Source organism: Salvelinus alpinus, chromosome 34, assembly GCF_045679555.1.
Source record: "Salvelinus alpinus chromosome 34, SLU_Salpinus.1, whole genome shotgun sequence".
Classification (NCBI taxonomy): Eukaryota; Metazoa; Chordata; class Actinopteri; order Salmoniformes; family Salmonidae; genus Salvelinus; species Salvelinus alpinus.
The window spans coordinates 759,488-782,210 of record NC_092119.1 but is presented as its reverse complement, the minus strand read 5'-3'; the positions used below and the strand labels follow the sequence as shown (position 1 = coordinate 782,210).

Genomic DNA, 22,723 nt, shown 5'->3' with positions numbered 1-22,723 from the left:
AAAAAAAGAAGGGAAACAAACAACGGAAAAACAAACAAATAAGCAATTGCATCATGGTCCACATTTGGTAAGCATTACTCACTGTTCCCTTTACATTTGTTTTATATACAGTATATACATAAAACATCCAGTAATTTAGAGGCGATAAGATACTTAAGAATTTAAGTTATTCTAAAAATAAAAAATAAATCACGTTTTAAAACATCTCACTGCTCAATTGAAACTCAGATTTAAGAATGTTATGAAAGGTAAACGGAGGAAGTTCCCTTTTGCCTTACATGTCAGTAGTTCATATCAGTTGTTGGTGGTATAAACAAGTTTCATAACATTCATAAATACATTTCACAATCCTATTTCCCAGTCACATTTTGGAATGCTACATATGACTTATGTATAAAGAAACAAAAATCATTGTGAATTTGACCTTTGAGTTGAGTTGTCTAAAATCATATACGTTACAATCTCTTCAATACTTAAACATACAAAATGTGATGATCCCAAAACAACATTTTTAAAAACGCTGCCCATAACCTAGGGCAATATTTGCAGTTCAAAGCAAGTGCCTCATTGATTGGTTGAAAGAAGTTCATTCACGGGAAAAAAAATTGAAAGTTATTCTTCTAATCTATTAATATCCGTATTAGTTACTACGTATCTCTGAGACGACGCGGTCAGTTCCCTGTTTCTGTTCCTCAGATGCCTCTTACGAATCTTGATGACCCATTTCACACTAAAACTGGCAAAGTTAGCAGCCTTGAACAGAGCCATGAACACACCGCACAGGATGGCTACGGTATTCCACGGGTTGGCTGTCACAATCTGTGGACGAAACAAGGGGTCAAATGTTTCATTGTTCGTTATGAGTCTGTTGTTCAGTCGTATGAGTCAGTTGTTCAGTCGTATGAGTCAGTTGTTCAGTCGTATGACTCAGTTGTTCAGTCGTATGACTCAGTTGTTCAGTCGTATGACTCAGTTGTTCAGTCGTATGACTCAGTTGTTCAGTCGTATGACTCAGTTGTTCGGTCGTATGACTCAGTTGTTCGGTCGTATGAGTCAGTTGTTCGGTCGTATGAGTCAGTTGTTCGGTCGTATGAGTCTGTTGTTCGGTCGTATGAGTCTGTTGTTCGGTCGTATGAGTCTGTTGTTCAGTCGTATGAGTCTGTTGTTCAGTCGTATGAGTCTGTTGTTCAGTCGTATGAGTCAGTTGTTCAGTCGTATGACTCAGTTGTTCAGTCGTATGAGTCAGTTGTTCAGTCGTATGAGTCAGTTGTTCAGTCGTATGAGTCTGTTGTTCAGTCGTATGAGTCAGTTGTTCAGTCGTATGAGTCAGTTGTTCAGTCGTACGAGTCAGTTGTTCAGTCGTACGAGTCTGTTGTTCAGTCGTACGAGTCTGTTGTTCAGTCGTACGAGTCTGTTGTTCAGTCGTATGAGTCTGTTGTTCAGTCGTATGAGTCTGCTTTTCCCCCCTCAGAGCTGAGACAGGAGAAATAACTACACGAGTAGAATAGAATAAGATAAACTAGACTAGGAATGGAAAAAAACAGAACAGATACTATTCTAGTAATGCAATATGAATGTGTTCCACTTACATCTCTGACTTCTTGTACAAAGGGATCCCTCCATTCAAACACAACAAAGAAGAGCTGAATGGCTTTTTGCTCGGATACAGGCCTCTTGTCATTATATTTGACCACACTAGACTGGGAAGAACAGACAACTTTTGTTATAACTTTGTCACGATGTAGAAAACATTTTGTACTCAATTAGGGACAAAAAATAATGACAGCTACAAATTGGAATATGTCAAGGAAAAATGTCGTTTTTGCAACATGTTGTATGTTTTCTACCACAGTAGATGCTAAAATTAATAATTTAGCTAATCTTATTTAAAAAAATAGACAACATTTTAAGGAAACCTGAATGTTTACAAACAATACTGACCTCTTGCCGGAACTCCATGGACTCGTTTTTCTTCCCAGAGGTCTTGACCAGTGACATCTTGACCCAGGTCCTGAAGCCTCCAGAGAACGTCACCATGGAGTAGTTTCTCTCACAGTCCTGCATGAACCCTGATTTATTCACGCTATAACAGGAGGTAGAGGGCAAAATGGTTGTTGTTATACGCACATCTCATTACACTTAGGTTACACTCTACTACACTCTAAACCAGGGATTTAAAACTCTATTACACTCTAAACCAGGGATTTAAAACTCTATTACACTCTAAACCAGGGATTTAAAACTCTATTACACTCTAAACCAGGGATTTAAAACAATATTACACTCTAAACCAGGGATTTTAAACAATACTACACTCTAAACCAGAGATTTAAAACTCTACTACACTCTAAACCAGAGATTTAAAACAATATTACACTCTAAACCAGAGATTTAAAACAATATTACACTCTAAACCAGGGATTTAAAACTCTACTACACTCTAAACCAGGGATTTAAAACTCTATTACACTCTAAACCAGGGATTTTAAACTCTATTACACTCTAAACCAGGGATTTAAAACAATATTACACTCTAAACCAGGGATTTTAAACAATACTACACTCTAAACCAGAGATTTAAAACTCTACTACACTCTAAACCAGAGATTTAAAACAATATTACACTCTAAACCAGGGATTTAAAACTCTACTACAGTCTAAACCAGGGATTTTAAACAATATTACACTCTAAACCAGGGATTTTAAACAATATTACACTCTAAACCAGGGATTTTAAACAATATTACACTCTAAACCAGGGATTTTAAACAATATTACACTCTAAACCAGGGATTTAAACCTCTATTACACTCTAAACCATAGATTTAAAACTCTATTACACTCTAAACCAGAGATTTAAAACTCTACTACACTCTAAACAAGGGATTTTAAACAATATTACACTCTAAACCAGGGATTTTAAACAATATTACTCTCTAAAGCAGGGATTTTAAACAATATTACACTCTAAACCAGGGATTTTAAACAATATTACTCTCTAAACCAGGGATTTAAAACTCTATTCCACTCTAAACCAGGGATTTTAAACAATATTACTCTCTAAACCAGGGATTTAAAACTCTATTACACTCTAAACCAGGGATTTTAAACTCTATTACACTCTAAACCAGGGATTTAAAACTCTACTACACTCTAAACCAGGGATTTTAAACAATATTACACTCTAAACAAGGGATTTAAAACAATATTACACTCTAAATCAGGGATTTAAAACTCTACTACTCTAAACCTGGGATTTTAAACTCTATTACTGGAGGGCTGAGTTTGTGCTGGTGTTTGTTATCTCCTTTCAATTCATGTCCAATCAAGACCTAGATAAGGGGAGGTGAGAGGAGTTCCTAACTAATCAATTACCTAAATTGATCTATCAAGTACACGGGGGAGTGAAAAAACCTGCAGACACTCAGCCCTCCAGGAATTAAGTTTGAAACCTGTGTATTAAACTGGGCCAGTGCTTTACCTTCTGGACAGGTCGTTGTATTAAACTGTGCCAGTGATTTACCTTCTGGACAGGTCGTTGTATTAAACTGTGCCAGTGATTTACCTTCTGGACAGGTCGTTGTATTAAACTGGGCCAGTGATTTACCTTCTGGACAGGTCGTTGTATTAAACTGTGCCAGTGATTTACCTTCTGGACAGGTCGTTGTATTAAACTGGGCCAGGGATTTACCTTCTGGACAGGTCGTTGTATTAAACTGGGCCAGTGATTTACCTTCTGGACAGGTCGATGTATTAAACTGGGCCAGTGCTTTACCTTCTGGACAGGTCGTTGTATTAAACTGGGCCAGTGATTTACCTTCTGGACAGGTCGTTGTATTAAACTGGGCCAGTGATTTACCTTCTGGACAGGTCGTTGTATTAAACTGGGCCAGTGCTTTACCTTCTGGACAGGTCGTTGTATTAAACTGGGCTTTACCTTCTGGACAGGTCGTTGTATTTGTCGAAGAGCATGTATGTGATGGCACTAAAATCCTCTTCTGTCTCGTTCTGACTGAACTGCAGGAAGATCAACTCCCTGTTTCTGACATCTGTTGGACCGCTGACCACCAGGGCTTGCTTCTACACCACCAGGAGAGGAATTCATGTATTAAATGAATGACTGAATGGCTGAACGAACAAACCAACCAACCAACCAACCAACCAACCAATCTCAGAAACCCAGAACTAAAATCTTGCATAACTCCGTCAAATACCATTTATGTTACGTACCTTGTCCATGAGAGATTAATAACCAACCAACCGACCAATCAACCGACCAAGCAACCAACCAACCGACCAATCAACCAACCGACCAAACAACCAACCGACCAATCAACCAACCGACCAATCAACCAACCAACCAAGCCACCAACCGACCAAGCAACCAACCGACCATTCAACCAACCGACCAAGCAACCAACCAATCAACCAACCAACCATCCGACCGACCAATCAACCAAGCAAGCGACCAATGAATGAATGAAAATACTTAGAAGAAATGTTGCTGTGTTCTATCTATAGACGTGTTGTTCTCACCACAGTGTGGTTGGTGTAGGGGCTCTATAGTAGTATGGTTCTCACCACAGTGTGGTTGGTGTAGGGGCTCTATAATATTATGGTTCTCACCACAGTGTGGTTGGTGTAGGGGCTCTATAATAGTATGGTTCTCACAACAGTGTGGTTGGTGTAGGGGCTCTATAATAGTATGGTTCTCACCACAGTATGGTTGGTGTAGGGGCCAGTGTAGGTCACTTCCTCCATGACACAGTCTCCTGGCTGGGGCTTCCCTGGGGTGACCAGCGGGGGGATATGGGCGTGGTAGTAGTGCTTACAGCTCAGCAGCTGAGCCGTACCGGGGTACAGGGCGATGCCTGCTCACAAACAAGGACAAGAAAATAAAGTTTCATCAAGAAAACCAAGAATTAAATCAAATTGAACACGTTCTCTCAAAAAACATAAATATAAGCATGATATTCTGTTTTTAAAAAAAAGTATGTTTAAAAACGATATTCTCTCTGATCAGTATTGTAACAAATAAAACCTGCTAAATTGACACCTTTATTAAACATAGGGTAAAGTTGCCCCTGGACGCTGATCTAGGGTCAGTTTTCATCCCACCCCCCACACTAATGTTTAAGGTTAGGATTGAGGGAGGCTGATCCTAGATCTGTACTTGGGAGCAGTTCCACCAACCCGGGGGAGAGAAGACATCCACCTCCTTGTATGTGACAGACATGACGGGGTGACTGAGCTTCTCCATGAAGTCGGTGATGGTTTGATAGGCCAGGAACACAGCCACAGCAGTCAACACCAGGTAGATGAACAGCAGCAGGACAGTGAACACGTTCTTCAGACAGGCCTTGTTGAATAGTGTAAATGGATTGCTGTTCACTATGTCCTCCTCTGGAATAATACGGTAAATATAAAAGGTATAAATAAATAAAGGCCAAAATGATAAAATAATAATTAAATGGTAAGGACAGATTGTTAATCAATACATGAATTACATATTATAAGTAATAAAGATAATATGAATATTATTAATATTAATATGAATAATTACAGTAGTATGAATATGATAGTCTTTACAATATTATTTTGGGGGAATAGACTAGAATAGGATAGAAAAGAATAGAATAGACTATAATAGAATAGGATAGAATAGACTAGAATAGGATAGAAAAGAATAGGATAGAATAGGATAGAATAGACTATAATAGAATAGGATAGACTAGAATAGGATAGAAAAGAATAGGATAGAATAGACTATAATAGAATAGGATAGACTAGAATAGGATAGAATAGAATAGGATAGAATAGACTAGAATAGGATAGAAAAGAATAGGATAGAATAGACTATAATAGAATAGGATAGACTAGAATAGGATAGAATATACTATAATAGGATAGAATAGACTATAATAGAATAGAATAGACTATAGTAGAACAGACTAGAATATACTATAATAGAATATACTACAATAGGATAGAAAAGAATAGGATAGACTATAATAGGATAGAATAGAATATAAAATACAATTGAATAAAGTAAAAAATAAAATAAAAAAAAACACCTGGTAGAACACTGGCAATGGATTGTTCTGGCTCCTCCAGGCCACCGTTGGCACTGTCATTGTCTTGGTAGAAGTCTGGGGTTTGAAGTTCTTCCTCGTCGTTGAACTGTATCAAATAACGTTACAGATTTATATCATTAATGGTTGATTTAACACAAAGTATCAGTGTATATAAAGTACACAGTGTCTTCCACTTTCAGATCAGGTAGGTCTGTAGACTTCCAAGTACCCTACTGTAATTGTAAAGCAAACGTCTTAAAAGTCAGCTGTAAGTCACATGATATTGTTTCTTTACGAGGATCACCTCCTAGAGAAGTCCCAATGTTTTCCGCCCAACTTCCTGAAAGGTGATCGATCAATACAGATAGATACGATTGTAAAGTAATTGATAATGATATGAAATCAATAATCAATTAAAATCCGTCAGTGGCAGAACTTACTTCGTGGTATGACCGGGAGGTCTCCTTCGGAAGCATTCCGATTCGTCTTCAAAGAATACTTCGACTTACTATATAGTTAATTAAAACTCCGGATATTATAAATGATCCATTTTTATTCATAATATAATTTTCTCATCATGTGGATCTCACGCAGGTAGAGATATTAAACTGGTGGATTCGTTCACGTTCGTGCGTAGTTATTAAGCAGCAGAAAACACCTATATTGTACTACTATTCTGCGAGCACTGACGATGACGTCACTCATTCCTATGGTAATGAGGAAACTTCCAAAATAAAAGCCCACATTTCAAAACATGGCAAGGTGGATAACTCATTAAAAATGTATTACATTTTAATCAATGTCGATTTTTATTGTGCTTATAAACAAATGAAAAAAGGAATTTGTGTAAAAAATGATTAAAAGTTATTTTAAGACCATGTTGCCAATATTGGGCTTATAGTGAAAAAAAACGTTTCTTTGTGCCGATTTAAAAGTGGGGTCTGTAGAATCGTTATATGGTGTCATTTCATTTCAACAAGTGTTCAGCATATGTGGGAACTCCTTCAAGACTGTTGGAAAATCATTCCAGGTGAAGCTGGTTGAGAGAATGTGTGCAAAGCTGTCATCAAGGCAAATGGTGGCTACTTTGAAGAATCTAAATGTTAAATATATTTTGATTTGTTTAACACTTCTTTGGTTACTACATTATTCCATATGTGTTTTTTCATAGTTTTGAAGTCTTCACTATTATTCTACAATGTAGAAAATAGTAAAAATAAATAAAAACTCTTGAATGAGTAGGTGTGTCCAAACTTGAGACTGGTACTGTAAGTATTCAGACCCTTTGCTATGAGACTCGAAATTGAGCTCAGGTGCATCCTGTTTCCATTGATCATCCTGAAGATGTTTCTACAACTTGATTGGAGTCCATCTGTGGTAAATTCAAATGATTTGATATGATTTGGAAAGGCAAACACCTGTCTATATAAGGTCCCACAAGTTGACAGTGAATGTCAGAGCAAAAACCAAGCAACAAGGTCGAAGGAATTGTCCATAGAGCTCCGAGACAGGATTGTGTCGAGGCACAGATCTGGGGAAGGGTACCAAAACATTTCTGCAGCATTGAAGGTCCCCAAGAACACAGTGGCCTCCATCATTCTTAAATGGAAGAAGTTTGGAACCACCAAGACTCTTCCTAGAGCTGACCGCCCGGCCAAACTGAGCAATCGGGGAAGAATGGCCTTGGTCAGGGAGGTGACCAAGAACCCGATGGTCACTCCAACAGAGCTCCAGAGTTCCTTTGTGGAGATGGTAGAACCTTCCAGAAGGACAACCATCTCTGCAGCACTCCACCAATCAGGCCTTTATGGTAGAGTGGCCAGACGGAAGCCACTCCTCAGTAAAAGGCACATGACAGTCTGCTTGAAGTTTGCAGAATGGCACCTAAAGACTCTCAGATGAGAAACAAGATTCTCTGGTCTGATGAAACCAAGATTGAACTCTTTGGCCTGAATGCCAAGCGTCAAGTCTGGAGGAAACCTGGCACCATCCCTACGTTGAAGCATGGTGGTGGCAACATCATGCTATGGGGATGTTTTTCAGCGGCAGGGACTGGGAGACTAGTCAGGATCGAGGGAAAGATGAACGGAGCAAAGTACAGAGAGATCCTTGATGAAAACCTGCTCCAGAGAGCTATGGACCTCAGACTGGGGCGAAGGTTCACCTTCCAACAGGACAACAACCCTAAGCTGTTTAAACACACTATGTTTATCTATTGTTGTGACTTAGATGAAGATCAGATTAAATTTGATGCCCAATTTATGCAGAAATCCAGGTATTTCCAAACGGTTCACATACTTTTACTTGCCACTGTATGTAAATAAGGTATTTCTGTTTTAAATGTTTAATACATTTGCTAAAATTTTAAAAACAGTTTTCACTTTGTCATTATGGGGTATTTGTGTGTAGACTGATGAGCCTGCTGGTTTTATGTTCTACCTGATAATTAATTGCACCCACCTGGTCTAAATCAGTCCCTGATTAGAGGGGAATCACCCACCTGGTGTCCCAGGTCTAAATCACTCCCTGATTAGAAGGGAATCACCCACCTGGTGTCCCAGGTCTAAATCAGTCCCTGATTAGAGGGGAATCGCCCACCTGGTGTCCCAGGTCTAACTCAGTCCCTGATTAGAGGGGAATCACCCACCTGGTGTCCCAGGTCTAACTCAGTTCCTGATTAGAGGGGAATCACCCACCTGGTGTCCCAGGTCTAACTCAGTCCCTGATTAGAGGGGAATCACCCACCTGGTGTCCCAGGTCTAAATCAGTTCCTGATTAGAGGGGAATCACCCACCTGGTGTCCCAGGTCTAACTCAGTCCCTGATTAGAGGGGAATCACCCACCTGGTGTCCCAGGTCTAACTCAGTTCCTGATTAGAGGGGAATCACCCACCTGGTGTCCCAGGTCTAACTCAGTCCCTGATTAGAGGGGAATCACCCACCTGGTGTCCCAGGTCTAAATCAGTTCCTGATTAGAGGGGAATCACCCACCTGGTGTCCCAGGTCTAACTCAGTCCCTGATTAGAGGGGAATCACCCACCTGGTGTCCCAGGTCTAAATCAGTTCCTGATTAGAGGGGAATCACCCACCTGGTGTCCCAGGTCTAACTCAGTCCCTGATTAGAGGGGAATAACCCACCTGGTGTCCCAGGTCTAACTCAGTCCCTGATTAGAGGGGAATCATCCACCTGGTGTCCCAGGTCTAAATCAGTCCCTGATTAGAGGGGAATCACCCACCTGGTGTCCCAGGTCTAAATCAGTCCCTGATTAGAGGGGAATCACCCACCTGGTGTCCCAGGTCTAAATCAGTCCCTGATTAGAGGGGAATCACCCACCTGGTGTCCCAGATCTAACTCAGTCCCTGATTAGAGGGGAATCACCCACCTGGTGTCCCAGGTCTAAATCAGTCCCTGATTAGAGGGGAATCACCCACCTGGTGTCCCAGATCTAACTCAGTCCCTGATTAGAGGGGAATCACCCACCTGGTGTCCCAGGTCTAACTCAGTCCCTGATTAGAGGGGAATCACCCACCTGGTGTCCCAGATCTAACTCAGTCCCTGATTAGAGGGGAATCATCCACCTGGTGTCCCAGGTCTAAATCAGTCCCTGATTAGAGGGGAATCACCCACCTGGTGTCCCAGATCTAACTCAGTCCCTGATTAGAGGGGAATCACCCACCTGGTGTCCCAGGTCTAAATCAGTCCCTGATTAGAGGGGAACAATGAAAAAACACATTGGAACTGGCTTAGAGGTCCAGATTTGACTTTGAGAGCACTAAACAATAGTTTTCAACATATTTTTTTATGTTTTATTTATTTCACCTTTATTTTAACCAGGTAGGCTAGTTGAGAACAAGTTCTCATTTACAACTGCGACCTGGCCAAGATAAAGCAAACCAGTTCGACACAAACAACAACACAGAGTTACACACGGAATTAACAAGTGTACCAGTATTGGTGTAAACTTTCTAAAGAAATGCTGGTATGAATAATACAATATATATATTTAAGTTACTTACTTTTTAACAAAGTTATTACATTTAAGTTAATTATCAATAAAAAAATGTTTAAGGTGGTTGCAATGCTGTGAAAAAAATAGTTGTACTGCACTAGAGTAGTGGTTCCCAAACGTTTTCGCTCGGGTCCCCCCTTCCAGTATTGGGGAACATCTACCCAATTTCGAAATTGCACCTCGTGCATTCTAATATTACAACAACTGCACTAGATTTTTTTTTAAATCCGATATTCCCAAAGTTTAGTACGTCTTTGTAGAGGGACTCTTATTTTGAGGAAAGAAACTCCGCGACCGTGCTGCCATTATTATATCCTACTGCCAGGAGAACGGTAATATATTTGTAGGCATTGCCCTTAACTGCTTAACTGATGACAGTTACATTTTTTTCCCTCTCGGTAACTGTTATTGGATTGTGTGGAAGTGTAAACTGGTCCCAGAACGGGTTTAAAAGAGGCAACCAATTTGACCCGACTATCACATGCACATGCACTTTTGGCCGCCGGCAAAACATATGATTCTTAGGAACGTGATCAGAAACCACATGACCCATCTACTGAACGTTAAGTGAAATCAAATATTTATCTGGGGACATGGATCAAGTTTACCTCAAACTTTAATTCCACTTTCTTCTCTAGTAGTCTACTTGTGTTCGCGGACTCATTTCTTGGTTTCTTAGGGTAGTCAGAGCGACAGAGAGAGAAAACCGGAACTAGGAAGCAAATTATCTCCTAAGAAGAGGACATCGGAATTATTTATGAATGTTGTTGAGGCTTGTCCGAATAGTCAGGCAACCATGGTAACACCAGTGCAACTTTTTATCACATTTGTGCTTGTCGTGGTGAGTTTGGCAGACGATGTTAAACTAAAACACAAACCAGGCTCAAAACCTGTCCGACTGTTCACAGACGAAGATTTAAAAACGCACGACGGGAGTGAGGTAGGTACTCGTTATTATGTAGGTGTATGGGTAGGCTAGCTCTGGTCCATGGCGTTAGGTCGCGTTCCTTCACTAGTAGTAGTGGAGGAACACGCACTAACGACATGGACCAGAGCTATGGGTGTAGGTAACCCGTGATCTTCACTACAGCAGGACTAGCCTACAGTAGGCTAATGGAGGTATGAATAGCTCGTCTTGCTTATGTAAATGCAATGGACTGTCAACGTGAGGGTGTGGTCAGCCAACACAATGACATCGTTTTCTTTATCACTAATAATGCTAATTCATCAACAACAAAAAAGTAACATAATGTAACTGTTGCTGTGTTTTAGGAGGGGCATCCCATTTACATGGCCATAAAAGGAGTGGTGTTTGATGTTACCAAGGGAAAAGGTAAATAGTACTCACACAGTGTTGGTGTCCTCCCCATCTCTTGAACAGCTTGTTGATAACTTATCAAACTCCACAGACTGCTAGTGTGGCGTCCCAATGATATCACAGTAGTTCAGGCCAGTAAAGAGACAAGATAAAGTTGTGTGTCAATGTTGAATGAATGATTCTTCACAATTAGAGGTCGACCAATTATTATTTTTCAACGCCGATACCAATTATTGGAGGACCAAAATAAGCCTATTCCTATTAGTCGGCCGATTTTCATATATATATTTGTAAATGACAATTACAACAATACTTAATGAACAATGAACCCTTTTATTTGAACTTAATATATAAATTAAATCTATTTAGTCTCAAATAAATAATGAAACATGTTCAATTTGGTTTAAATAATGCAAAAACAAAGTGTTGGAGAAGAAAGTAAAAGTGCAATATGTGCCATGTAAAAAAGCTAACGTTTAAGTTCCTTGCTCAGAACATATGAAAGTTGGTTGTTAATTATTCCCAGTTAAGAAGTTTTAAGTTGTAGTTGTTATAGGAATTATGACTCATCGACTATTTCTCTCTATACCATTTGTATTTCATATACCATTGACTATTGGATGTTCTTATAGGCACTTTAGTATTGGCAGCCTAATCTCAGGAGTTGATAGGCTTGAAGTCATAAACAGCACTGTGCTTCAAGCATTGCGAAGAGCTGTTGTCAAACGCAGTAAAGTGCTGTTTGAATGCTCAGTCAGACTGCTCTATCAAATCAAATCATAGACTTAATTATAATAAACACACAGAAATACGAGCCTTTGGTCATTAATATGGTCAAATCCGGAAACTATCATTTCAAAAAACAAAATGTTTATTCTTTCAGTGAAATACGGAAACATTCCGTATTTTGTCAAACGGGTGGCACCCCTAAGTTAAAATATTGCTGTTACATTGTACAACCTTCAATGTTATATCATAATTATGTAAAATTCAGGCAAATTAATTACGGCCTTTGTTAGGAAGAAGCACAGTTCGCAACGAGCCAGGCGGCCCAAACTGCTGCATGTACCCCGACTCTGCTTACACTGAACGCAAGAGAAGTGACACAATTTCCCTAGTTAATGTTGGCTGCTAACATGCATTTAAGAAAGGCACTGATGTTTATGGTTAGGTACATTTGTGCAACGAATGTGCTTTTTTTTGCGAATACGCTTTTTAAAAATCATCACCCGCTTGGCGAAGTAGGCTGTGATTCAATGATAAATTAACAGCCACCGCATTGATTATATGCAACGCAGGACAAACAAGTTAAACCAGTAATATCATCAACCATGTGTAGTTAACTAGTGATTATGTGAAGATTGATAGTTTTTTATAAGATAAGTTTAATGCTAGCTAGCAACTTACCTTGGCTTCTTGGTCCTTTTGAAGCTGCACCCGCGTAACAGGTGGTCAGCCTGCCACGCAGTTTCCTCGTGGAGTGCAATGTAATCGGCCATGATCGGTGTCCAAAAAGGCAGATTACCGATTGTTATGAAAACTTGAAATCGGCTCTAATTAATCATGCCGATTTAATCGGTCGACCTCTATTCACAATCACTGGGTATCTACATAGGAAGCTGTGTAATTACCAGGGTTGGGGTCAATTCCATTTCAATTGCAGTCAATTCATAAAGTAAACCAAATTCCAATTCCACATTTTTCTACTTGAAAAGCATTGAAGAGAATTGGAATTTCAGTGTACTTCCTATATTGTCTGGAATTTAAATAGAATTGACTCTAATCCTGGTAATTACATTGGAAATAACAAGATAGATAACAGGGGAAGAGGATAAGGGGGTTTCGATGTGAGGCCCACACAAACTGCAAATATGTAACAGCTGTAAGTACCGAGGAGCTATTATTACAGAGGGACTAATATAGTTTATCGTTGTAGAGTTCTATGGGAAAGATGGACCATACAATGCCTTGGTTGGAAAGGACTGCACAAGGGCTGTGGCCAAAATGTCCCTTGAGCCAGCTGATCTGACTTCTGACACTGTGAGTAAAGGAAAACAAAACAAACGGTTGGGCTGGGGAAGGGGTGCAGCGTCATAAAGGGGAAGGGGTGCAGCGTCATAAAGGGGTGCAGGGTCATGAAGGGGAAGGGGTGCAGCGTCATGAAGGGGAAGGGGTGCAGCGTCATGAAGGGGAAGGGGTGCAGCGTCATGAAGGGGAAGGGGTGCAGCGTCATGAAGGGGAAGGGGTGCAGCGTCATGAAGGGGAAGGGGTGCAGCAACATGAAGGGGAAGGGGTGCAGCGTCATGAAGGGGAAGGGGTGCAGCGTCATGAAGGGGAAGGGGTGCAGCGTCATGAAGGGGAAGGGGTGCAGCGTCATGAAGGGGAAGGGATGCAGCGTCATGAAGGGGAAGGGGTGCAGCGTCATGAAGGGGAAGGGGTGCAGCGTCATGAAGGGGAAGGGGTGCAGCGTCATGAAGGGGAAGGGGTGCAGCGTCATGAAGGGGAAGGGGTGCAGCGTCATGAAGGGGAAGGGGTGCAGCGTCATGAAGGGGTGCAGCGTCATGAAGGGGAAGGGGTGCAGCGTCATGAAGGGGAAGGGGTGCAGCGTCATGAAGGGGTGCAGGGTCATGAAGGGGAAGGGGTGCAGCGTCATGAAGGGGAAGGGGTACAGCGTCATGAAGGGGAAGGGGTGCATCGTCATGAGGGAAGGGGTGCAGCGTCATGAAGGGGAAGGGGTGCAGCGTCATGAATGGTCCCGTGTGGCGTCAGTTGGTAGAGCATGGCGCTTGCAACGCCAGGGTTAGTGGGTTCATTCCCCACGGGGGGACCAGGATGAATATGTATGAACTTTCCAATTTGTAAGTCGCTCTGGATAAGAGCGTCTGCTAAATGACTTAAATGTAAATGTAAATAAAGGGGAAGGGGTGCAGCGTCATAAAGGGGTGCAGCATCATAAAGGGGAAGGGGTGCAGCGTCATGAAGGGGTGCAGCGTCATGAAGGGGAAGGGGTGCAGAAGGGGAAGGGGTGCAGCGTCATGAAGGGGAAGGGGTGCAGCGTCATGAAGGGGAAGGGGTGCAGCGTCATGAAGGGGAAGGGGTGCAGCGTCATGAAGGATGCAGCATCATAAAGGGGAAGGGGTGCAGCGTCATAAAGGGGTGCAGCTTCATAAAGGGGAAGGGGTGCAGCGTCATGAAGGGGGGGTGCAGCGTCATGAAGGGGAAGGGGTGCAGCGTCATGAAGGGGAAGGGGTGCAGCGTCATGAAGGGGAAGGGGTGCAGCGTCATGAATTGGAAGGGGTGCAGCGTCATGAATTGGAAGGGGTGCAGCGTCATGAAGGGGAAGGGGTGCAGCGTCATGAAGGGGAAGGGGTGCAGCGTCATGAAGGGGAAGGGGTGCAGCGTCATAAAGGGGAAGGGGTGCAGCGTCATAAAGGGGAAGGGGTGCAGCGTCATAAAGGGGAAGGGGTGCAGCGTCATGAAGAGGGTGCAGCGTCATGAAGGGGAAGGGGTGCAGCGTCATGAAGGGGAAGGGGTGCAGCGTCATGAAGGGGAAGGGGTGCAGCGTCATGAAGGGGAAGGGGTGCAGCGTCATGAAGGGGTGCAGCGTCAGATGAAGGGGAAGGGGTGCAGCGTCATGAAGGGGAAGGGGTGCAGCGTCATGAAGGGGAAGGGGTGCAGCGTCATGAAGGGGAAGGGGTGCAGCATCATGAAGGGGTGCAGCGTCATGAAGGGGAAGGGGTGCAGCGTCATGAAGGGGAAGGGGTGCAGCATCATGAAGGGGTGCAGCGTCATGAAGGGGAAGGGGTGCAGCGTCATGAAGGGGTGCAGCGTCATGAAGGGGAAGGGGTGCAGCATCATGAAGGGGAAGGGGTGCAGCGTCATAAAGGGGAAGGGGTGCAGCGTCATAAAGGGGAAGGGGTGCAGCGTCATGAAGGGGTGCAGCGTCATGAAGGGGAAGGGGTGCAGCGTCATGAAGGGGAAGTGGTGCAGCGTCATGAAGGGGTGCAGCGTCATGAAGGGGAAGGGGTGCAGCGTCATGAAGGGGAAGGGGTGCAGCGTCATGAAGGGGTGCAGCGTCATGAAGGGGAAGGGGTGCAGCATCATGAAGGGGAAGGGGTGCAGCGTCATAAAGGGGAAGGGGTGCAGCGTCATGAAGGGGTGCAGCGTCATGAAGGGGAAGGGGTGCAGCGTCATGAAGGGGAAGTGGTGCAGCGTCATGAAGGGGTGCAGCGTCATGAAGGGGAAGGGGTGCAGCGTCATGAAGGGGAAGGGGTGCAGCGTCATGAAGGGGTGCAGCGTCATGAAGGGGAAGGGGTGCAGCGTCATGAAGGGGAAGGGGTGCAGCATCATAAAGGGGAAGGGGTGCAGCGTCATGAAGGGGAAGTGGTGCAGCGTCATGAAGGGGTGCAGCGTCATGAAGGGGAAGGGGTGCAGCGTCATAAAGGGGTACAGCGTCATAAAGGGGTGCAGCGTCATAAAGGGGTGCAGCGTCATAAAGGGGAAGGGGTGCAGCGTCATAATGGTCCCGTGTGGCTCAGTTGGTAGAGCATGGCGCTTGCAACGCCAGGGTTGTGGGTTCATTCCCCACGGGGGGACCAGGATGAATATGTATGAACTTTCCAATTTGTAAGTCGCTCTGGATAAGAGCGTCTGCTAAATGACATAAATGTAAATGTAAATAAAGGGGAAGGGGTGCAGCGTCATAAAGGGGTGCAGCATCATAAAGGGGAAGGGGTACAGCGTCATAAAGGGGTGCAGCTTCATAAAGGGGAACGGGTGTAGCGTCATGAAGGGGTGCAGCGTCATAAAGGGGAAGGGGTGCAGCGTCATAAAGGGGAAGGGGTGCAGCGTCATAAAGGGGAAGGGGTGCAGCGTCATAAAGGGGTGCAGCGCATAAAGGGGTGCACGTCATAAAGGGGAAGGGGTGCAGCGTTACAAAGGGGTGCAGCGTCATAAAGGGGAAGGGGTGCAGCGTCATAAAGGGGAAGGGGTACAGCATCATAAAGGGGTGCAGCGTCATAAAGGGGAAGGGGTGCAGCGTCATAAAGGGGAAAGGGTGCAGCATCATAAAGGGGTACAGCGTCATAAAGGGGACAGTTAAATGGATGGCTGGACAAGGTAAAGATGGCTGTAGTAGATGGCATGGCTAGGTAACTGTTGACATGAAACTAAACTAGAGTTTTAATCCCGGTGTTGAGCTTGTGCGTAGCAGGCAGCTAATTCTCATATGACATGTTTGTAGAATGTTAAGTCCCCTTGTTGACTGATTGCATTTTTTTGAGTTTTTCAATTGTGTAGAAATGCAGTAAATGTAAAAAATAAAAATGCTTGGGGGAGAGAATGCCCCTGTGTAGATGTTTAACTCCCATCGAACCCTTTTTGCAGAACTATAAAGGGTTCTTCAGAAATGGTTCCACAAAGAACCCATAGAAAACCCTTTTTCCCCTCTCTCTAGTATTCTCTTAGTAATGAAATGGGTGTGTCTTGTCCTTTTTTCTTCCCCCTCTCTTTCAGACGGGCCTTACTGAAGAGCAGCTCCAATCCCTTGAGAGTGTATTTGAGGGCACGTACAAGACAAAGTACCCTATTGTAGGCTACACCGCCATACACATCCTCAACCAGGATGGTAGCCCCAATGAGGACTTCAAGCCTGAAGACCAACCTCATTTTAACGTCAGAGACGAGTTCTAATCCAAAGGAGTTTTTTGGCACTTTTTTTTTGTTGTTGTTGCTCTGATATATTTTTGGTACGCCCCAAAAAAACTGTGGAAACCATGAAGATTCAATACAGTGTGATCCTCAATTTGCTCATGATTTGAAAACTGATTATTTATGAATTCTCAGTCAGATCAAAATTGATAGGTCTGCATGTCTTGATGTTCTTTGATGAAGCCCATAAAGGTGGCCTTACCAAGGGATAGGCAGCCATGTGTTTCAGCTCTATTTTCTTTACCTTATTTTAGAGACCATATTTATATCTTTAAAAGAGATGTACTTTAAGATATCATTTTTATGTTGACGTCAATGAGAACATGGCATGTTTGTTACTATGTTGTTAGTCAAATACACTTTGTAAAATGTATTTACAGTCTAAGAACTGAATGTTTTCCATTGGTAATTTAAATCATTGTAATTGGTTAAATGAGCTAGGAAGCTGCACAGGCCCTATACCATTAATGTAATCTTAAAGTAGTTTAAAATATTATTATTATTATTATTATTAAAATAGTAGGAGCGAAAGGTTTGTTGGCTCATTTTTGCATTTCCACCTGGATAGGACAGGTAGTTTCCTGCTGATAGGACAGGTAGTTTCCTCCTGGATAGGACAGGTAGTTTCCTGCTGATAGGACAGGTAGTTTCCTCCTGGATAGGACAGGTAGTTTCCTCCTGGATAGGACAGGTAGTTTCCTCCTGGATAGGACAGGTAGTTTCCTCCTGGATAGGACAGGTAGTTTCCTCCTGGATAGGACAGGTAGTTTCCTCCTGGATAGGACAGGTAGTTTCCTCCTGGATAGGACAGGTAGTTTCCTCCTGGATAGGACAGGATGTTTCCTCCTGGATAGGACAGGATGTTTCCTCCTGGATAGGACAGGTAGTGTCCTCCTGGATAGGACAGGTAGTTTCCTCCTGGATAGGACAGGTAGTTTCCTCCTGGATAGGACAGGTAGTTTCCTCCTGGATAGGACAGGTAGTTTCCTCCTGGATAGGACAGGTAGTTTCCTCCTGGATAGGACAGGTAGTTTCCTCCTGGATAGGACAGGTAGTTTCCTCCTGGATAGGACAGGTTGTTTCCTCCTGGATAGGACAGGTTGTTTCCTCCTGGATAGGACAGGTTGTTTCCTCCTGGATAGGACAGGTAGTTTCCTCCTGGATAGGACAGGTAGTTTCCACCTGGATAGGACAGGTAGTTTCCACCTGGATAGGACAGGTAGTTTCCTCCTGGATAGGACAGGTAGTTTCCTCCTGGATAGGACAGGTAGTTTCCACCTGGATAGGACAGGTAGTTTCCTCCTGGATAGGACAGGTAGTTTCCATCTGGATAGGACAGGTCGTTTCCTCCTGGATAGGACAGGTAATTTCCTCCTGGATAGGACAGGTAGTGTCCTCCTGGATAGGACAGGTAGTTTCCATCTGGATAGGACAGGTCGTTTCCTCCTGGCTAGGACAGGTAATTTCCTCCTGGATAGGACAGGTAGTGTCCTCCTGGATAGGACAGGTAGTTTCCTCCTGGCTAGGACAGGTAGTTTCCTCCTGGCTAGGACAGGTAGTTTCCTCCTGGATAGGACAGGTAGTTTCCTCCGGATAGGACAGGTAGTTTCCATCTGGATAGGACAGGTAGTTTCCTCCTGGTTAGGACAGGTAATTTCCTCCTGGATAGGACAGGTAGTGTCCTCCTGGATAGGACAGGTAGTTTCCTCCTGGCTAGGACAGGTAGTTTCCTCCTGGCTAGGACAGGTAGTTTCCTCCTGGTTAGGACAGGTAGTTTTCTCCTGGTTAGGACAGGTAGTGTCCTCCTGGTTAGGACAGGTAGTTTCCACCTGGATAGGACAGGTAGTTTCCTCCTGGATAGGACAGGTAATGCTACGTAATAGAATACAGCGCCTTCGGAAGGTATTCAGACCCCTTGACTTTTTCCACATTTTGTTACGTTACAGCCTTACTCTAAAATTGATTAAATATACAACTTTCCTCAGCAATCTACACACAATACTCCATAATGACGAAGCAAAAACAGTTTTTTAAATTTTAGCGAATATATTAAACATTTAAAACAAAAATACCATTTTTTATATACAATGGCAAGAAAAAGTATGTGAACCCTTTGGAATTCCCTGGCTTTCTGCATAAATTGGTTATCAAATTTGATCTGATCTTCATCTAGGTCACAACAATAGACAAACATAGTCTGCTTAAACTAATAACACAGAAATGTTTGTATTCAATATAGACAAGAAAAATACGTATTTTAAACCTTCACAGTGTAGGTTGGGAAAAGTATGTGAACCCCTAGGCTAATGACTTCTCCAAAAGCTAATTGGAGTCAGGAGTCAACTAACCTGGAGTCCAATCAATGAGACGAGATTGGAGATGTTGGTTAGAGCTGCCTTGTCCTATAAAAAACACATTTAAGTTTGCTATTCACAAGAAGCATTGCCTGATGTGAACCATGCTTCGAACAAAAGAGATCTCAGAAGACCTAAGATTAAGAATTGTTGACTTACATAAAGCTGGAAAGGGTTACAAAAGTATCTCTAAAAGCCTTGATGTTCATCAGTCCACGGTAAAACAAATAGTCTATAAATGGAGAAAGTTCAGCACTGTTGCTACTCTCCCTAGGAGTGGCCGTCCTGCAAAGATGACTGCAAGAGCACAGCGCAGAATGCTCAGTGAGGATAAGAAGAATCGTAGAGTGTCAGCTAAAGACTTACAGAAATCTCTGGAACATGCTAACATCTCTGTTTACGAGTCTACGATACGTAAAACACTAAACAAGAATGGTGTTCATTGGAGGACACCACGGAAGAAGCCACTGCTGTCCAAAAAAAACATTGTTGCAAGTCTGAAGTTTGCAAAAGAGCACCTGGATGTTCCACAGCGCTACTGGCAAAATATTCTGTGGACAGATGAAACTACAGTTGAGTTGTTTGGAAGGAACACACAACACTGTGTGGAGAGAAAAAATGCACACAACATCAGAACCTCATCCCAACTGTAAAGTATGGTGGAGGGAGCATCATGGTTTGGGGCTGCTTTTCTGCCTCAGGGCCTGGACAGCTTGCTATCATCGACGGAAAAATGTATTACCAAGTTTATCAAGACATTTTGCAGGAGAATGTTAGGCTATCTGTCAGCCAATTGAAGCTCAACAGAAGTTGTGTGATGCGACAGGACAACGACCCAAAACACAGAAGTAAATCAACAACAGAATGGCTTCAACAGAAGAAAATACGCCTTCTGGAGTGGCCCAGTCAGAGTCCTGACCTCAACCCGATTTGAGATGCTGTGGCATGACCTCAAGAGAGCAGTTCACACCAGACATCCCAAGAATATTGCTGAATTGAAACAGGAGTGGTCCAAAATTCATCCTGACCATTGTGCAGGTCTGATCCGCAACTACAGAAAACGTTTGGTTGAGGATATTGCTGCCAAAGGAGGCTCAACCAGTTATTGAATGCAAGGGTTCACATACTTTCCCCACCCTGCACTGTGAATTTTTACACGGTGTGTTCAATAAAGACATGAAAATGTATAATTATTTGTGTGTTATTAGTTTAATCAGATTGTTTGTCTATTGTTGTGACCTAGATGTAGCTCAGATCAAATTTAACGACCAATTTATGAAGAAATCCAGGTATTTCCAAAGAGTTCACATACTTTAACTTGCCACTGTAAGTATTCATACCCTTTGCTATGAGACTTGAAATTGAGCTCAGGTGCATCCTGTTTCCACTGATCATCCTTGAGATGTTTCTACAACTTGATTGGAGTCCACCTGTGGTAAATTCAATTGATTGGACATTATTTGGAAAGGCACACACCTGTCTATATAAGGTCCCACAGTTGACAGTACATGTCAGAGCAAAAACCAAGCCATGAAGTCAAAGGAATTGTCCGTAGAGCTCAGAGACAGGATTGTGTCAAGGCACAGATCTGGGGAAGGGTACCAAAACATTTCTTCAGCATTGAATGTCCCCAAGAACACAGTGGCTTTCGTCATTCTTAAGTGGAAGAGGTTTGGAACCACTAAGACTATTCCTAAAGCTGCCCGGCCAAACTGAGCAATCGGGGGAGAAGGGCCTTGGTCAGAAAGGTGATCAAGAACCCGATGGTCACTCTGACAGAGCTCCAGAGATGGAGAGAACCTTCCAGTAGGAGAACCATCTCTGCAGCACTCCACCAATCAGGCCTTTATGGTAAAGTGGCCAAACAGAAGCCACTCCTCAGTAAAAGGCATATGACATCCCGCTTGGAGTTTGCCAAAAGGCACCTAAAGGACTCAGACCCATGAGAAACAAGATTCTTGGCCTGAATGCCAAGCGTCACGTTTGGAGGAAACCTGGCACCATCCCGACGGGGAAGCATAGTGGTGGCAGCATCATGCTGTTTACAACGCAGGAGTGGCTTCGGGACAAGTCTCTGAATGTCCTTGAGTGGCCCAGCCAGAGCCCAGACTTGAACTGAATCTAACATCTCTGGAGAGACTTGAAAATGGCTGTGCAGCGACGCTCCCCATCCAACCTGACAGAGCTTGAGAGGATCTGCAGAGAAGAATGGGAGAAACTCCCCAAATACAGGTGTGCCAAGCTTGTAGCATCATACCCAAGAAGACTCGAGGCTGTAATCGCTGCCAAAGGTGCTTCAACAAAGTACAGTCGTGGCCAAAAGTTTTGAGAATGACACAAATATTAATTTCCACAAAGTTTGCTGCTTCAGTGTCTTTAGATATTTTTGTCAGATGTTACTATTGAATACTGAAGTATAATTACAAGCATTTCATAAGTGTCAAAGGCTTTTATTGACAATTACATGAAGTTGATGCAAAGAGTCAATATTTGCAGTGTTGACCCTTCTTTTTTAAGACCTCTGCAATCCACCCTGGCATGCTGTCAATTAACTTCTGGGCCACATCCTGACTGATGGCAGCCCATTCTTGCATAATCAATGCTTGGAGTTTGTCAGAATTTGTGGGTTTTTGTTTGTACACCCGCCTCTTGAGGATTGACCACAAGTTCTCAGTGGGATTAAGGTCTGGGGAGTTTCCTGGCCATGGACCCAAAATATCAATGTTTTGTTCCCCGAGCCACTTAGTTATCACTTTTGCCTTATGGCAAGGTGCTCCTTCATACTGAAAAAGGCATTGTTCGTCACCAAACTGTTCCTGGATGGTCGGGAGAAGTTGCTCTCGGAGGATGTGTTGGTACCATTCTTTATTCATGGCTGTGTTCTTAGGCAAAATTGTCAGTGAGCCCACTCCCTTGGCTGAGAAGCAACCCCACACATGAATGGTCTCAGGATGCTTTACTGTTGGCATGACACAGGACTGATGGTAGCGCTCACCTTGTCTTCTCCGGAGAAGCTTTTTTCCGGATGCCCCAAACAATCGGAAAGGGGATTCATCAGAGAAAATGACTTTACCCCAGTCCACAGCAGTCCAATCCCTATACCTTTTGCAGAATATCAATCTGTCCCTGATGTTTTTCCTGGAGAGAAGTGGCTTCTTTGCTGCCCTTCTTGACACCAAACTATCCTCAAAGTCTTCGCCTCACTGTGTGCAGATGCATTCACACCTGCCTGCTGCCATTCCTGAGAAAGCTCTGTACT

General features: G+C 43.2%; 2 protein-coding genes across 2 annotated transcripts; one reads left to right on the top strand and one right to left on the bottom strand.

The window, feature by feature from the left end:
* Nucleotides 1-6,762, bottom strand: pacc1 (proton activated chloride channel 1). The gene is made up of 8 exons (XM_071382483.1): nt 6,515-6,762; nt 6,075-6,180; nt 5,194-5,403; nt 4,717-4,871; nt 3,938-4,080; nt 1,942-2,083; nt 1,590-1,700; nt 1-819 (listed from the first exon to the last, which is right to left on the bottom strand). The coding sequence occupies exons 1-8, from the start codon at nt 6,548-6,550 to the stop codon at nt 613-615; spliced, it is 1,110 nt and encodes a 369-aa protein (XP_071238584.1). The 5' UTR covers nt 6,551-6,762; the 3' UTR covers nt 1-612.
* Nucleotides 6,763-10,559: 3,797 nt separating this feature from the next.
* Nucleotides 10,560-17,641, top strand: nenf (neudesin neurotrophic factor). Its single transcript, XM_071382460.1, has 4 exons — nt 10,560-11,023; nt 11,356-11,416; nt 13,338-13,441; nt 16,916-17,641. Exons 1-4 carry the CDS (start codon nt 10,841-10,843, stop codon nt 17,090-17,092), a joined length of 525 nt encoding a protein of 174 aa, XP_071238561.1. The 5' UTR covers nt 10,560-10,840; the 3' UTR covers nt 17,093-17,641.
* The last annotated feature ends 5,082 nt before the right edge of the window (nt 17,642-22,723 follow it).

Coding starts and splice junctions, on each gene's coding strand:
- nenf (XM_071382460.1), top strand. CDS start 10,841: ATGAATGTTGTTGAGGCTTGTCCGAATAGTCAGGCAACCATGGTAACA. Junction 11,417..13,337: donor TGATGTTACCAAGGGAAAAG/GTAAATAGTACT, acceptor TTATCGTTGTAG/AGTTCTATGGGAAAGATGGA. Junction 13,442..16,915: donor CTGATCTGACTTCTGACACT/GTGAGTAAAGGA, acceptor CCTCTCTTTCAG/ACGGGCCTTACTGAAGAGCA.
- pacc1 (XM_071382483.1), bottom strand. CDS start 6,550: ATGCTTCCGAAGGAGACCTCCCGGTCATACCACGAA. Junction 4,872..5,193: donor GGATGTCTTCTCTCCCCCGG/GTTGGTGGAACT, acceptor GTTTGTGAGCAG/GCATCGCCCTGTACCCCGGT. Junction 4,081..4,716: donor CCTACACCAACCATACTGTG/GTGAGAACCATA, acceptor CTGGTGGTGTAG/AAGCAAGCCCTGGTGGTCAG.